Below are 16,753 nucleotides of genomic sequence, written 5' to 3'. Positions count from 1 at the left end.
TTTGGTTTGTTGGGTTTATTTTTTTCCCCCTGCTTGTGATCAGATGGAAATGTGCTGATTTGACTTGAATGGCAGAACACCAGCAGATTTTATTTGTGCCCTTTGTAACAGAAACTTGGTTTACAGGTGCTCCAGCCTTTGTGTCTGGATTTAAGACAGGTGCTTAAACTGGAAGGGAAAACATACTGTAGATATTGAAGAAAAAATGCCAGCATGTCCTGTAATCTACCCTGTGTGATACTGAGGGGCTGGAGCAGGTCCAGAGAAGGGCAACAGAGCTGGTGAAGGGTCTGGAGAATAAGGCTGGTGAGGAGCAGCTGAGGGAAGTGGGGGTGTTTAGTCTGGAGAAGAGGAGGTTGAGAGGAGACCTAACTGTTCTCTACAACTCCTTAAAAAGAGGTTGGAATGAGGTGGAGCTTGGTCTCTTGTCCCTATTATCAGGTGGTAGAACAAGAGGAAATGGCCTGAAGTTAGATCAGGGGAGGTTCAGGTTGGAGATAAGGAAAAATTTCTTTCCTGGAAGAGTGGTCAGGGGTTGGAACAGGCTGCCCAGGGAGGTGGTGGAGTCCCCATCCCTGGAGGTGTTCAGGACATGTGTGCACAGTGCACTTTGGAGACATGGTTTAATGGCCATGGCTGATGTTGGGTTGATGGTTGGACTGAATGATCTTAGAGGGCTTTCCAACCAAAACAATTCTATGATTCTTAGTTTTGAGTCTGCTAAGGACAGTCAGAGCATGAGTCTGCATGGAGCTTGTGGCAGTGACTCTCACACAACACTCAGAGCCAATTCAGTGTCGTTAAGTAAAGGCTGGGCTCAAGGGGAAGGGGAAGGCAGGCAGTGATTTTGCATCCTGCACTGTTTTATGTGCTCACATAGCCAAACTAAGAAAAAATTAGTTAATTTGATGCTTGTAATGTGTTCCTGTGGCAGTAGTGAATGTCAAGGTGTGGATTTTAAACAGGTTTTTTAATGGTGAAGAGCTTTGTTGTGATTCAGATTCCCTTCAGAGCCTTTCTCTGAATACTCAAGGAGCAGAAACAAAAGTGATGGACCAGCTTTTTTTTCCCCCTCCCTCTCTAATTTGCTCTAAACAATAGATGCAGAAAAACTGAATTTCATTGATTTCTATTACATCAGTGCTCCTTCAGCCTTTCTCCAAAAATGCTTACTTAGTGGAACATTGATGATTATGAATATGGCCTGATGGATACTTTCTTCTCTGTAAAGAATATCCTTCCCACCCCTGGGCCCTGAGTAAAGATTATCACAGATAACATCATGCATGTGGCATCATCTTTGTGTCCGATAACTAGTGCCTGCTCAGTTTCTCTGGCCCTTCCACTCCTCATATTGATATATTCTCCATCCATTATTCTCTGGGGATGGAGACAGTTATTGCAGCCATTAGCTGGCACCACATTTCTATTGATGCTGCACAGCTAGAGCCTTAAGAGGTAATTTTCCAGATTTTAGTCAGAGTAGTTTATTGTATAGAAAGTCTCAAAAGGCTCGCTGAACCACGAGCCAAAAATTAGTATCTGTTAAATGCACCCCACCTGCAGCTCTCTGAATGAAAAACAACCCCAAACCAAAGAGTGTTTGACACTCTGATCTGCACTTTGGAAGTGTTATTCCTATTTGCAGTGACATTCACATGCAAGAAATATCAGGGTGGTTTCACTCTGTCACAGGTCTGCCCTGGAAGGCTTTTTGGTATGTTTTAGTAAGCTCTGTTTGAGTGCCTTTTTGCCCTGGTCAGCACACAGGGAGCAGTTTGATCTCTTTGCTTTAAAGTGAAAAGCCTGGATGTCTTATGGAAAGGTTTAATGCCTCAAGAGCCACAAACAGAACTTCTGGAGGAATGTACAATTCCCTTCTCAGCTGTGATCAGCGAGTGGCACCTATCCTGGGCATCCCACGCCGTGTAATGATTGATAGGATTCCTCTGTCTGTGGAGGGAGTCTCCTCAGTTTAGATTGAAAACCCTTCAGGCAGGTGGGAAATGGGCTCCTGATTCACAGTGTTTTCTTGATCAGTGAAGAGAAGCCAACTATGCTCTGTGAGTTGTAGAAAAGCAGTTTCTGTATACACATTTTAGTTATGTGGATAGGAACACCCCCACTCCTTGGTGTGCTCTGTAACTGCCTTCCCTGGGCAATGCTGGTTTGATCCTGCTTTGACTTTTTCAGTGCTACTTTTAAGAGTGGTTTTCCCTGAATATGAACATCAGTGTAGCACTACTGCAGGGTCATGGTGAAATGCTGTTTTGAAGAGGTCTTTAGGGCAACATGATCAATTTATGGCAGCAGATTTCTTCCCTGCTTAGAGGGTGTTTTGCTGGATTGCAGGGGAGTGTAAGTACACCAGAAAAGATTGTGTCTAGAGAGAAAGCAGCCATTGGTACCCGAGATGTGTGTGGATCATATCTCCTGGGTGTGACAGTTTAAAAAATGGTATCTACAACAGGAAGTGCTGTTTGTTTCTGAGTTATTTTTATCTAAAGCACCCAAATCCTTAATGTGAAAGGCCAAAACAAAGGCATCTTACTCACATTGTCCTGCACAGAAACAACAACCTCTGCAGGACCATCGTTATTTATCACTGTCCACTTCTCTGAACAGAAGAAGAAAGTAAACCTGAAATCAAACCAGTTTGTCCTGGAATCAGGCAGATTTGGCTAAATTGAAGAACTAAGCCTTATGAACATGAAAAGCCACATATATTTTTAGTAGAAGCTCTGATACTGCTCTCAGAGTTGTGGAATAACAAGGGAATGCTTAAAACTGCCATCACAGAATTGAGAAGGGAGGGAGGTCAATGTGGAAATAATAATAGTAGTGATAATAAAAATAACAGTAGCAATAATAATAGTATTGATGATGATGATGATAAGAATAAACTCATTACATCTGTGGTGCTTCCCAGGTTTAATTCTTTCCCAGGTTTAATTCTTTCCCTGACTTAATGCTTTTCCAGGTTTAATACTTTCCAAGATTTAATTCTTTCAGTCTTCCCTGGAAGTGTTCAAAGCTAGGCTGGATGGAGTCTTTAGCAACCTGGTCTAGTGGGAGGTGTCCCTGCCCATGGAGGGGGTTTGGAACTGGATGATCTTTAAGGTACTTTCCAAACCAAACCATTCTATGATGCAGGAGAGCACAAAATGTGACTCAATGCAGGGCTGACTTTGTTGTTACCATGCTCTGTGCTATGAATATTGCCCTGCAAAGGCAGGTGCTGATAGCATAAATTTGCCTTTCCACTTTATTTCTAGATGGGCTGTATTTTAGTGTTTTAATAGTAATAATGCCACTTAGATTTCAGAAGAGGCCCTGGATGGCAAGGATGATTTCACAGTAGAGTGCCTCCTGCTGCTTTGCTCTTTTGCTCAGTTTTTATGGGTGATGCTTACACAGAAGGAAGTGCAAGAACAATAGGAGAGCTTTGGAAAGTATGTGACAGTGTGAGAGCAATAACATTTACATAGAGCCTTTCATCTAGAAGGAACCCAGAGGAATTTATAAACAATATTACTTTATACAGTTTATAAACAAATAAATTTCGTTTGCTTGGTGAGGCTAAGGAAAAAACCAACCAACCCCAAACAAACAAAATCGCAGATAAAACAACTTATATGATTTGTTTTCCTTGGAATCAACAGCCCTCTTGCAACAGGAGTCTCACTCTACCCCTTCTTTATTGCACATTTCTTCTTGTGCTTTGCTGGCGTGGATCTGCTTTCTGGCTGCTTGGGGTTGCAGGACAGTTAGGTCATTTTGTTATTATAGAGTGCTGTTATTATAGGACCTAGCAAAAATTACTAATTGGTGATAAATTACATCCAGGGACTGAAAAGCAGCCTCACTGCGGTGGGTTACTATGGCTTTTTGTTTAAAAATACACAGTTCCACTGCTTGACAGATTTTTTTTTCCCCCCAAGTGATATCTGGCAGATAAATGATTAAAGGCAAAGAGTTTCTGTAGAAGAGTTACACACACTTCAGAATTTGCTCAGAAAACTGTGTTTAAAAACACTCTACACTTAAGATATGGCATAAGTCATCTTTAATGAACCTCTCCAGGCACTGAAACAGAAAAGTCTTTGTTTAGCCAGAAATCTGCTCTCTCAGGAAGGTTTCACTTTGTTTTGCCTTAGGATGTCATTTAGCCTTGGAGATCTTTGCCTTGACCAGTGTTCCTTATGGTTGCTGACTGCATCCCATCCCAATGTCATATTCATCATATTCAGATGTCATTTCTTCCATGGTTTGGGATTGGAGACAGAATCCCAAGAAGATTTTATAATAACACAGCCTGTACCCACATGCTGTATAAACAACAGAGCAGCTTGAAATAAAACTGGACAACACTGCCCTGCCTCCCTCATGGACATGTGGTGTGGAATGTGTGATAGCTGCTATGTGTTCAGAGTCCCTCTCAGCATGTGCATCATCCATGCTTCACAAATGAGAAGGTCACAGGTGCAGAGCAGATCTTGAATCACAGAATGGTTTGGGTTGGAAAGGGACTTAAAGCCCATCTAGTTCCAACACACTGCCATGGGCACCTCCCACTAGACCAGGTTGCTCAAAATCTCACCCAACCTGCTCTTGTTACATGTAAATAAATCAATAAGCAGCTATGATTGTCAGCCAGAATTCAAAGAATTGATTTGGTAGAGTGCTGCAGGTACTGGTTGGGCTTGTGGCAGTACCACAGATAACAGCTGCACAGCTCTGGCCCTCCTGAAGAACTCCTGTTGAAAACTCAGATGGCTGTAGACTTTCAAGTGCCTGTACACGGCTTATGTGCTTGTGAAGCAGCAAAGAGGCAAGTTTTTCTGGATTTGGGGAATACCTGCAGGGTTGAGCCCCCATCTCTCCATCAAAATGGGACTGTAGGTCAGTTCTTCAGCATTGCAATTTAATTGTAATTAGCATTAGTGACAAGAGCCCAGGGAGGGCTTCCTGTACTCATATGTACTCATATATGCATACTTCTTTTGTTAACTTTTTTTTCTCATGGAAAAAAACCTCTAGAGCTTGATGAAGAGCTGCCCCAAGAGCTCCAGTTTTAGTAGTGGTATCTTTTGTGATTTATTTGCTTTATCTCTGTTATAGCTGACATGACTTTTAATAGCCCTGTTCCTCCCAACACTGTTTTCCCAACATGCTGTTTGTTTAAAAACTAAGTGGGAGGGGAGGAATGTGTTGCTTTTCTCTTCTTGGCTGCTGTCTGTGTGTTCACACTGACATTACTGAAGCTGGAGGATGAGCTTTTGCAAAACAGTTTAAGGCAAGGACTGGAGTCTTACTTTTCTGTAAGAGCATAAACCAACAGAAAGATCCAGAGGGTTAATTTTCAGAGATGAGTAGAAGAGGTGATTTGGTTTATTATGGACATATGGATATGTATCTCCAGAAGGTGGAAGAGAGTTTCATAGAAGTATTTGGGAACTGATGTCAAATAAACATGCCTCCTCTTTGCTCACTCATTAGACAAACATTTGTGTAGCTCCTTGGAGAACTTGAACTTCTAGGATCTATTCTCACCAACACCAAACGGATAAAGTCAGCACAGCAACAAGGAGGCTAAAACCGTCTTTGAATTCACATAATCACAGCTCCAGTGGTTATTTCAGGTCCTAACTTTATAACTCAGTTATTGAAAAAGAAGAACAGGAAGACCCTAAGAAGTTGTCATGCTAAAGAATTTCTCTTTTGATGCAGGGAACACCTTGCATCTTGGAAACAGGAAAAGAAAGGCACAGAATATGGGGGACCAGGGCGTTGTTATCCGAGTCCCTGCTTGGAGCTCGCTTTTTACTCATCAGTGTTGCTTACATCAGCACCAGTTGGAGGCCTTGGGTGTAGGAACTGAAGTTAGCAGAAAAATTTGCACATAAATTCAGATTTTTCCTTATTCACAGCTTCGAAGCTGCATTTCCTCTGTGTACCATTGTAAAGCACGGAGAGAGAGAGCAACAGGGTGCTTTGAAGCATCTGAAATATTTGCCAGTAGGTTGTCACCTAGGTTTTTGTGGGTGATAGTCCCAGTAGAGCTGATCTGAAGATCAGATGTTTTTTAGTACTTGCTTGACTTGCTGTCCTTTTGGAAGGACTTTCCCCGAGTGATCATTTCTTGGATGACCTCTTCATGCTGTCATTAAAGCTTGGAAACTTTGGTCTTCTTGACAGTTAGTTTTGTGCTCTCATTATGTTCATTCCTATTGTAAACATGCAAAACTCGCTGCTGTTGTTGCCTAGAATGGATTTTTTTTTTCCTCAGTTGTTTTGAAGTTTAATAGAAATAGAAGTTAATCTTTAAGAGAGTGAGGCTGGTAACGATTGGGTGGCTGAGCTGGATGGGTCACGCTGTGGCTGTCTCGTCATTTGCCGAGTAGATGATGTTCTGCTGACTCCAGCTGGTTTTTTGGAAAGCAGAAAAACAATTTGCCTTTCCTTCCCATAAAGTATAACCCTTTGTTTATCCTTGTGCTGCTGCATGTTTCCAAAATGCAGAGACTTGCAAAGCAAAGAAAGGGAGGAAATAGCTCACGCTCTCTCTCTTTTCTTCCCCCCCCCTCTATGCTGTTTTTTGTATCGGAGAGGAGAGTTTAGTACCCAGCTGAATTGTTGACCTCTCAGGAGGTTATTATTAGAATTGGCTGGTTTGTGTGTGGAGCTGTGTCTGAGGCCAGTTCATGGAACAAACCACCTACAGTGGGTTTGGTGAAGACAGTTGCAGTTGTGCTGTGAGATAACTTTACACTTTTGATTTGATTAATTTGTGACTGGCGGAATAATGCTTTTTGCAGCTCTTCCTTTCCTTCGGTTCACTGAATTAATTGGGAACAGCTCCCTTTCCTTCCCTGTTCCCAGCAAGATGTTCTCTTTTGTGTTAGGAGTTGTGGAATTGCTGGGGTTTTGCTGTTGCAGTGCATCTGCTGCCTGGTCCTCCTTCTGTTTTCTGCTCAAGGATGTTACGAGGTGCCTGCAGAGTTTGGGAAACGCACGTGACTGATGCTAAACTCGCTGTGGAGATGGATATGATGAGGGTCATCATCTGACAGCTTTTCATGCTGCATTTGATACATAAAAGGGAAGAAATAAAGTTTGGGGGATCTGAATATCTTTACTGAGCCAGCTAAGAACTGCTGAGGCAAAAGTCAGCATTAAAACCTTACTGGTCCTGATCTATAATGCCATGGAAAGAACACGTTTGTATTTACAACCTAGGGTTGTAGTTACAACCTTTTTGTCTTGTTGGTTTTTTTGCTTGCTTTGTTCCTTAAGAGGCTCTGGCTACCCACATTTTATGTGCTTCTGGAATGCAATAACAATTATGGCATCATTTCTTCAGAATTCTTTTTCCTTCCTGAGATCAAGGCAGTGATAAGACCTTACAAAATACTCACTCGGTTTGGCTTTCCTGGCCCGAGATGGATTTAACTGGATGAATTGCTGCCTTTCTCCTTCCATTGCTGTATGACCTTTGAAATAGCTCACTGTGATGGCTTGAATTTTGCAATCCCCTCACTGCTCTGCTCTAAAATACAAAGCAGAGCTGTTTATCTGAGACAGCTTGAACACTGCAGCGGCTGGTTCTGCATGTGCCCATCAAAATGCCACCAAATGTGTCTATGAGTGTTGTCAAATGAAGGGAGGTTGTAGCCAGGTGGGGGTTGGTCTCTTCTCCCAGGCAACCAGCACCAGAACTAGAGGACACAGTCTCAAGCTGCACCAGGGGAAGTTTAGGCTTGAGGTGAGGAGAAAGTTCTTCACAGAGAGATTGTTAGCCATTGGAATGTGCTGCCAAGGGAGGTGGTGGAGTCACCGTCCCTGGAGGTGTTCGAAAAAGGCTTGGATGTGGCACTTGGAGCCATGGTTTAGTAGTCATGAGGTGTTGGGTGACAGCTTGGACTTGATGATCTTTGAGGTCTTTTTCCAACCTTATTGCTTCAATGATTCCATGTCCCTTTAAACTTAGCCCTACCTGCTGTAGCCAGCACCCTCCAATGCAGCTTGTTCACCATTTTGCAAGCAGTGAGAATAATGCCATTAAGCTTTCAAACTCTTGTTGTCCTCACTGAATGTTCTGGACTATTTTGGAGCCTCTTTAATAGTTGTAAAAAGGTGGTGAATGGATGTGATTTTTTTCTGATGGGTTGGCAGATCAGCATCAAGAGTCTGACAGAAGAGACTTAGGGGAGATCAAAGCTTAGCTTGCTGTGTCTTTATTTTTCTTTTTCAAATGTTGCTCTCAGAATGCAGTGGAGGATTTTATGCAATACATTGCAGTTGGTTGTATGTGTTCTTCTGAAAAGCTGTTTGCTTAATCTAAGTGCTCCTTCTGCCTGGGATGCAGGATCAGCAGGCAGGACTCCTTTAAATGAGACACACATGTCTGTAAGTTTGAAAATGTTTTGTTTCTTGCCCAGCCAGTGAGAGAATATGAATTACTAAATTGTCTATATTAGCCTAAGAACTGATGAAAACAGGGATTAACCATTTGCTTGATGGTCCTTCTCCTTCCCCTCTTAGGCAATATTTCTCTTTGGTGTGTAGGTCGTAGTGTACCAGAATGGATTTAAGGCTAGTAAACGGCGTTAGACATGCGGTTGAGGGTCCCAGGGTACTGGCTTGAGTTGGGACACTCAAGCTTAAATCTTCTTGTCCCTTGATAACACAAAGTAAACGGCTTTGTGGCTTCATCTGTGTGACTTCAGTAGCTGAACTTTACCTTGACAAAGGATCCCAGTGAAGGCAGCCTGCTGGAACCACCCAGCAAGGACATTTCCAGTGTCAGGGCTCAAATACTAAAGTTCAGACACATCCGTGGGATTTGAGTGCTGAGTACAGGCAAGGGTTGCATCTTGGTGGAGAGAGAGCAGCCCTCACCCAAAAGGGTTTAAACTGCAATGATGAAAAACAAAGAGGGGGAAACAGGACATGGAAGTAGGACAAGAGTGATTAGGATGATGGTCACTCTGCTACGTCTGATTGTAGATTGCTCAAGCTTGTCATTCATGTTTAAGCATGATCTAGTTGCTTTCAACAATTCAAAGTTCTGTATTTTTAATAGTAGTTAAGAGTGTGATATGCCTGGTGGTTGGGCTTGTTTGGGTTTTTTTCCCCTGTTTTTATTTGTTTGCTTGTTTTTTTTGTTTGTTTGTTGTGTTCCTTGGGTTTTTTAAGAGGATTTTTTTGGGGGGGTTGGGGTTTTATTTTTGCTTGTTTGACTTGGACTTTATATACTAAATTACATTGAACATGGGCCTGATTAATTTAAAACCTTACTGTATTTTTTTGGTTCCCAGCTATTCTCAGTGGCTCTCTGTTATCACTATTTTCACCTTTTAATCCTTAAGAATAATTCTCTGTTTTATTATGCACCTTTATGCATGTGTATACTTTAATGATAATATAAAGGTAATGAAAAGCAGGTGAGCAGTGGAAACTTTGCCCAGAGTATGTAAAGTTAGGTGTGTGCAAAAGGATTTTGAGAGGCTGAGGGCTTGTATATGGGATTGTTATAAATGAAGAAAGCATAATATACCCTGTCATACCACAGTGAATAAATCTAGCAGAGCTTGAAGCAAATTGGAACACCAATAGAAAGACATCAGTCAAGTAAAATGCATTAAAATGTGAAGATGCAGAACAATCCAGTCAGACTTAAATACTGCCCTCACCCTGCTGCATCCAAATGGCATTAAAAAAATGCAAACATAAGGAGAAAGGAGTATTTGCACATAATTAAGTGTTCAGAATAGCTCATCTAACCACAGCCTTATCTCTAGGAACGAAAACACAAGCATTTAGTGAATGATATTAGCAATTGAAAGGTCTTTGTTTAGACTTCTTGTTTTCTTGGCAATAAATAAAATTCTTTATAAGGAGTCATGAAGCTATTTCTTAATGTTGCCTCCTCACATTTTTCAGGCTGTTATCCATGTCCAGGGCCAAACATGAATCCTATTGCTCTTGGAAGCCGTTGGCTTGCTTACGCAGAAAATAAGGTGAGGAAAGGTTTGATTTTTCAAACCCCCCACGGTTCTTTGACTGTAAATTTCGTTCCAGGTTTTGCATACATAGAGGGGGAGAACAGAAAAAGTTGGAGGCACAAAGCTCTGTGGAAAAGGTGATCTGTAAGAGGGCTAGCACAATGATGACAGACCTAATCTTTGACCCACTCTGGTTGTGCTTTGGTGTTTGTTATTTGTCATATCTTTTCCTCTGCACATTTGATTACAGCTCATGAACTTGGGAGGCACAAATATGTAAGAGTAAAGGTCCAGAAGACAGCTATCAACATGTGTTTTTAGTGAGGTGATGCAATAATCAACCCATTTTGCATTTTCAAAGTCTAAATCACTTTATTACAGACTCCTCTGAAAGGCAGGCAAGTCCCTAAATTCTGCTTGGAGCAGGGGAGTCTGGACAGAGCCAGTGAGTTTGTCTGAAAGAACACAGTGATGCACTTTGTAGGTTAGGAAATAACATTAAATTGACCACTTAAAGTTGTTAGGCTCCAGGAAAAAGCTGAATTAATATTTCTGGAGGCAAAAGAAGAAAACACATCCCAAGTAAAACAATTAGCACTGCTCTTAGCCAGAGGAGCGATCGTGTGTTTAAAACTCAGAGTGCTTCAAACCTTCTCGTTCAGCTTCTAATGCCTTATTTCGATTTCAAAGCAGATGTTTCTACTCCCTCCCACCTGTGGCTGGAGGAGCTGTTCCTAGAGCTGAACCAGAAATTATCAGAGGGGCAGACTTCAGAAATGTATTTGTGATACCTCTTGAAGCACAACTGATTTCTCTCTGAATTCAGGATTGCCTTTCTTTGAACACCACCACCAGGCCTGTGTGGTTTTGTAAACCTTGGCCAGCCAGCCTGGGATTTACAAAGTGCTGCTGCCAAAAGTAGAAGGCACTGATCAGCAACAGAATTATGCCAGGATTTAAGTGGCTTGTGTGTTCCCAGGTATATTCACTGTGGACTTTCCCTTTCTCTCTACTTGGAGTCTTTTTATTTAGCTGCTTAAATAGCAAAGGAAAACCTGTAGCAGCAAATACATCTTACAGTGCCTTTCTAATTTGCTTTTAGCTGAAGCAATTAATCAGGTAACAGATTCTGTGTGCAAGCAACAGATATCTATTGTTTGTTTGCTCCTTTATTTACTCAGAAGCCCAGATTCTGTTGTTAGTTAGGATTCAAAGACAGTTGATGGCAGGTAGGAGAGCCTTGTTTTAATTTATTAACTTTGAAGGAAGGCAATGCAGAGTAAACCCCTTGCGCATTCCTTTAATCTATTAAAAGTGGAGTTTAAAGTAGCTCTTTTCCTTTGTCATTTCTTCGCTTGCTACTCATAAAAAGGAGGGGAAAGCCACACTGGGATTCTTAGAATGTCTGATATTTAATGTTACATATACATGGCTAAAGCTTTTGATTATATTTATTTAAATTTATTTGTGGTATTGCTGCCAGACCCAAAATCCCACCGTTTCAAAGTTTATGAATTCTTAGTGACTACTCATCTTGTAATTGAAAACTGGAGTGGAGTACGCGACAGTCTGGGTGGCACCCAGAAGATTATAAAAAGGGGTTAAGTGTCTCAGCAGGGCTTTTTGCTATTTGTAGGGAAAAACACACCACTGTACATGATAAATAAGAGCTATGGTAATGGCTTATGGGTTTGTGTAGTTTAATAGTAGTTACTTGGTTGCTGTCTTTCTTCTTGTAGCTGATCCGCTGCCATCAATCCCGTGGTGGAGCCTGTGGAGACAACATTCAGTCTTACACTGCCACAGTCATTAGTGCTGCCAAAGTGAGTACATCATCTGCTGCTGGGAGAGGTTATCATGGAAGATAATTATTAGGTTTCCCTGCTGAATTGTACCGTGTGTCATCACCACCCCCCCCCCCCCATTCACAAAAGAGGAAAACACAGGAAGAAACAGGCTGCCGTTAGCACCGGGCAGCTGGGTCTGATCCTGCACGTCTTGGAGTAGCCATTGCTTTGCACTAAGTATTCCTGTCCCTCTGAACTGACTTAGGAAAATAACTTGTATTCCAAACAGCTATTCAGATGAGTGACTCCTCTCACAAGAAAATCACAGATGGGCAAGTCGATGTGATTGGAACTCAGCACTATCAGTCTTTCAGCATGGTGAAAACTGACTTTACAAGTGCTCGGTGCTTTTTGGACTCAGTCACACCAACATTATATGCTTTAATCTCTCTGAAGGATGACAGCTCAGTACTTGAGCTAATTAATTACCTTTCTTTGAAGGTTAGGGTTTATTAATGGCTGTTTACATGTAGGTTCCATTGCCTGGTTTTCTTAGTCCAGATGGCATTATAATATCCCTCTGTTTTCAGAGAGATGTCTGGGGTTTCTTAGCATCCAAAGAAGACCACGGCTTGGGTAAATCTTAAGCCAAAGAGTATGCAGAGCTATTGTTTTGCTCTGCCCTCCCACCCTGCTCCTTTCCTTGAGGATTTGCCTGCAGCATTTTGTCAAGTAATTTCTTTTTCTCACACACACAGAGACACACACATACAAAGTGAGTTTTGGCACAGTCTGGCAGGCTTCGTGCTGATTACAAGCTTTCCATGTAACCACCAGCCTTTTCATTTCTGATAGGCACAACAAAACAAACCTAATAATAGGAATTAAATGACAGCACAGAGCAGAAAGCTCAGCGTCACTGAAGAAAACAACAGTTACAAGAACCCGCAAAGAGAGACCCAGGGCATGCCATCTGATGTGCAAACAAAGCATCAAAACAAACATTCCATCAGCATAGCTTTGGACACCATCTCGCTGTGGCTGGGGAAGGAGAAAAAAATCACAGTTTTGGGTTTGGGTTTTTTTCTCTTGCATTGTTGAGGAGAGCTGGAATTGCTGTTCTAGTGAAGACATCGGAAATTTGCTGTCTCTCTGCATACTTTTGCTGTCAGCAGGAACATGAAAATGGGGGGAAATCTCCCTGTGCTGCTTCACTCTCAGTGTGGTTAACATGGGGTTTATAGCACACGTAAGTCTGAGGCACAACTGGCTTAGCGTGGTCAGCCAGAGTCACGATGAGATGTTCATAAACTCTCACCAGCAGATCACTGTATGGCCAAAGCCAAACCTACTCCTCACTGAAGAACAACAAAGCTTTCTTCAACCATATGATGATTGTCAAAGCACTCCAGTAGGCATTGAAGAGTAAACACTGTCCTGTTCCATTTTTGTTGTCAGACTTAAAATCCTTAAAAGGAGGACATCTTAAAGGGGCCTACAAGAAAGGGACTTTCCAGGGTGTCAGGTAGTGATAGGGCTAGGAGGAATGGAGCAAAAATAGAAATGGATAGATTCAGATTGGATGTTAGGAAGAAATTCTTCCCCATGAGGGTGGTGAGACACTGGCACAGGTTCCCAGGGAGGTGGTGGAAGCCTCATCCCTGGCGGTTTTAAGGCCAGACTGGATGTGGCTTTGAGTAACCTGATCTAGTGTGAGGTGTCCCTGCCCATGGTAGGGGAGTTGAAACTAGGTGATCCTGGAAGTCCCTTCCAACCCTGGCAATTCTATGATCTTTTATATATCTTATCCTCAGAAACTGAGGATGACTAATTTTGAAGCCAGTAAGGACCAAGGTGATGACCTTATGTGCTGGATAGCACTAGCCTAAGGATCATAATCCAGCAATTCCCATGGTAAACTGAAGATATGAAAGGACTAAACTCATGATGTTGCATCATGTGAAGTTGATGCTGAAGACAAAATGTGTTTATAATCACAGGAGAGGATAGGTTGTTAGCCTCTGTATGGAGATAAAGGAAGAGGGAAAGTCAGGAAAAGGGATAATCATTCATCTCTGTACTGCTTTGCCTTTTGCCAAGCAAATTGCTGTTGCTGTCAACTGGCTGTTAAATGTCTCTGTAATAGACAAGATTAATATTATGCACACTAAATATTTGCACACTTTGGCTCTTTTGTCTATCTCAGCCTTACTGTATTAATTTGTTACTGGTGTTCGAGTGTGCAGTGCTAAATCTGAGATGTTTAATTTATTACCAATTTCAGTGAATCTTGGCTTAGCTCCTAGCAAAGTTTTCATCTCTGGTAACTGGAATGCTGACTTCCTCCTTGGCACATAGATACTCCAAATATCTGTTGCTCTTTGTCCATCACATTACCTCACTGTAAACTTTACTCCTCGCTTAAGTTAGTCCTAATTTATAAGCTTCTACTGCTGTTCTATCTTATCAGCCTGCAGTGCTTTGCAATTCCTTGGCTTTGAGCAGCAGAGGTATTAACTATTTTTGAAAGTGGATGTCCTCTGTTCCCTACACTGCTGCTTTCTGGCTCAGAAGTGCTTCCATGAAAGTTCTTGTTTAGTCAGATTATCTTGAGTTGCAGCCTTCTCTCTGTTTGGGTTCCGATTTCTTGCTGAAGGAGGTGAAAGAACTTCATATAAAGGAGAAAGGTAAAGCTGAGAGCAGAGCAATTTCAGCAGGGTGATGTTTGAGAATTGCTTCTCAGATCCTCTGCAGAAGCTCTCAGTGACAGTACAGAATGTTACTTTAATGGTACTCCCTTTGAGAGATGCTTTGGAGTGTGCTGGGTTACTTTAATGGTACTCCCTTTGAGAGATGCTTTGGAGTGTGCTGGTAGTGAATGGTGGGTTTGTCCTCAGTGCGATGTCCTGCTGTGTGCTGTACTCGATGCAGCTAATAAATTCTCTCCTTGTTCCAGTAATGTAGGAGTCAGAAGCTCCCCTGTTAACCCACAATATCGAGGTCACAGCTGTGGTCATGTTGGAGTGTGGTGTTTACTGGTGCCAAAACTCCTGTCATTCTGGCAGCAGGATGAAAAATTCCTTTCTGTCATCTTCCCATTCGGTTTCAGAATTTCAGGAAGGATTTATTTTGAATATCCAACCTTCCCTTATTTCTCCTTAGATGCATCTTGCAAGTGCATTGCTTTCTGCTGTTGCTGGGAAAGCACAGGTGCTTTTCCCAGCTTAATGTCTGATTTTCATTTCCCTGCATTTGGTTGGTGGCTTTCTGTCTGTTCATCTTCGGAAACCCTCTGCTAATTTTTCTCATTTGACCAAGCAGAAAATTTCTGGGCATAAAACATGTCAAGATTCCAATTTAGGTTGATCTCAAAGGTCTTTTCCAACATACATTACATTCCTACCACATGATTCTGTGATTCTAATGTTTAGCAAAGACAGAAATTGGTATGTTTGGAAAAACGTTATTCCTGATGGGATAAAGATTCTTTTCACTCCGGCTGAACGAACGCAGTAGAATGGGTGTGGGATATAGAGTCACAGAATCATTTGGGTTGGGAAAGACCTTTAAGGTCATCAAGTCCAAGCATGAAGACAAGCAAACAAGGAGATGCCTTGCTGAGCATGGTGTGATACTCATCTTTCAGAATAAATCCCAGTGTTACTTAACAATATCAATGGTGGGAGAGTATTCAGTGTTCAGTATTCAGTATCACTAAGGTTGGAAGAGACCTCAAAGATCATCGAGTCCAACCTGTCACCACAGACCTCATGACTAGAGTAGGGAGGACACTACTGCCCACTGCAGGCTTGAACTCATGACCTTCCCATTAAGGGTCTTATGCGCTACCAACTGAGCCACAACTTAACCTGTCAGGTGCTTGGTTTGAGATAAGCATCCAAATGTGGAATTGGTTGTTAGAACGATCCACGTGCAGCCATTTTGGATGCAGCAAGGAAGAGGAATTAGATGCCTCCATGGTCAAACTTGCCATGCTGTTGAAGTTGAATATCCTAATGAGTCTCTTCCCTGTCCTGCCTCTTCTCAGAACAGGCAGGAAGAGCAGGAAAGGGAAACATCTTTGTGAAGCATTTCCACAAACATTTAGTTTGAACTTGAATCTGTAATTGATTACTTGTTCATTTAGTTCAGACTAACCAGGAAGCTTTTGTTTTGTTGATTAGCAAGTCAGAGCTTTCTGATATTTCTTTCTGCTTTCTAAAGATTATTTTTTTCCCATTTGTAAGAAAAAAATAAATCCTGTGAAATGTATTTATTAAGTGAAACAGGAGCAATATGTTTTGTCACTAAGAGGTTACAAGACCTCTGTTGGAACAAAACAGCCTAACGGGAAACGAATGCTGCATTTTAATGTCCTCATCTAATGGAAGTTGTGCTTATTTTCCAATTAAATGAGTGCCCACATTCCATCTAATGAAATCTTTCCCTTTCTTTACATCTGAATGAATGTGAAGCCTTATTTTTAAGCAGGTGGGGTACACGTGAGCCTACAAATCATTCGTGTGTTTGCACAACGTGCATCGTTGCTCCTAAAGGGACCTGGATCAAGTCTTTTCATTTCATTTATGAGGAGACTTCACTGAGTGGCACTGGCAGGTTCCCACCAGTGACAAAGGCTCTGGGACGGTGCAAACTTTAAGCCGCTTTAAAATGTAATTGGTCTGTCGAATGTCCAGCATCAAATTATAAACCAAGTTCTTCTCACCTCATAACTTCTTTTAGTTGATTCTTTCTCCCTATCTTTTAATCCTGTAGCAGCAAAGTGATTTAGCAAAGGCTGCATCTGTTTTCTCTTGTTACCTGATAACTTCTTAATGAGTACTAACAGCTTATGTGAGAGCAAGGTCATTAGCTCTAATGGATGGAGGGGACAGCCGATATGGCATGGGAAAGGTTAAAGATTACCAGAGGAGTTTTTGCAAATATACACACAGCACA

General features: G+C 41.9%; 1 protein-coding gene across 11 annotated transcripts in view; it reads left to right on the top strand.

Moving 5' to 3' along the window:
• BCAS3 (BCAS3 microtubule associated cell migration factor) overlaps window positions 1-16,753 on the top strand; it is a 383,738-nt gene that overhangs the window by 54,787 nt on the left and 312,198 nt on the right. For all 11 annotated transcript variants that reach the window (XM_068154852.1, XM_068154842.1, XM_068154844.1 and 8 more), the window contains exons 10-11: window positions 9,946-10,022; window positions 11,747-11,830. In XM_068154852.1, coding sequence (XP_068010953.1) covers window positions 9,946-10,022; window positions 11,747-11,830 — 161 coding nt within the window. The remainder of the gene's footprint in view (window positions 1-9,945; window positions 10,023-11,746; window positions 11,831-16,753) is intronic.

Source organism: Melanerpes formicivorus, unplaced genomic scaffold (assembly GCF_026170545.1).
Source record: "Melanerpes formicivorus ecotype bairdi unplaced genomic scaffold, bMelFor1.0.p_v2 SCAF_29, whole genome shotgun sequence".
NCBI lineage: Eukaryota > Metazoa > Chordata > Aves > Piciformes > Picidae > Melanerpes > Melanerpes formicivorus.
This window is presented reverse-complemented; position numbering and strand designations above follow the sequence as displayed.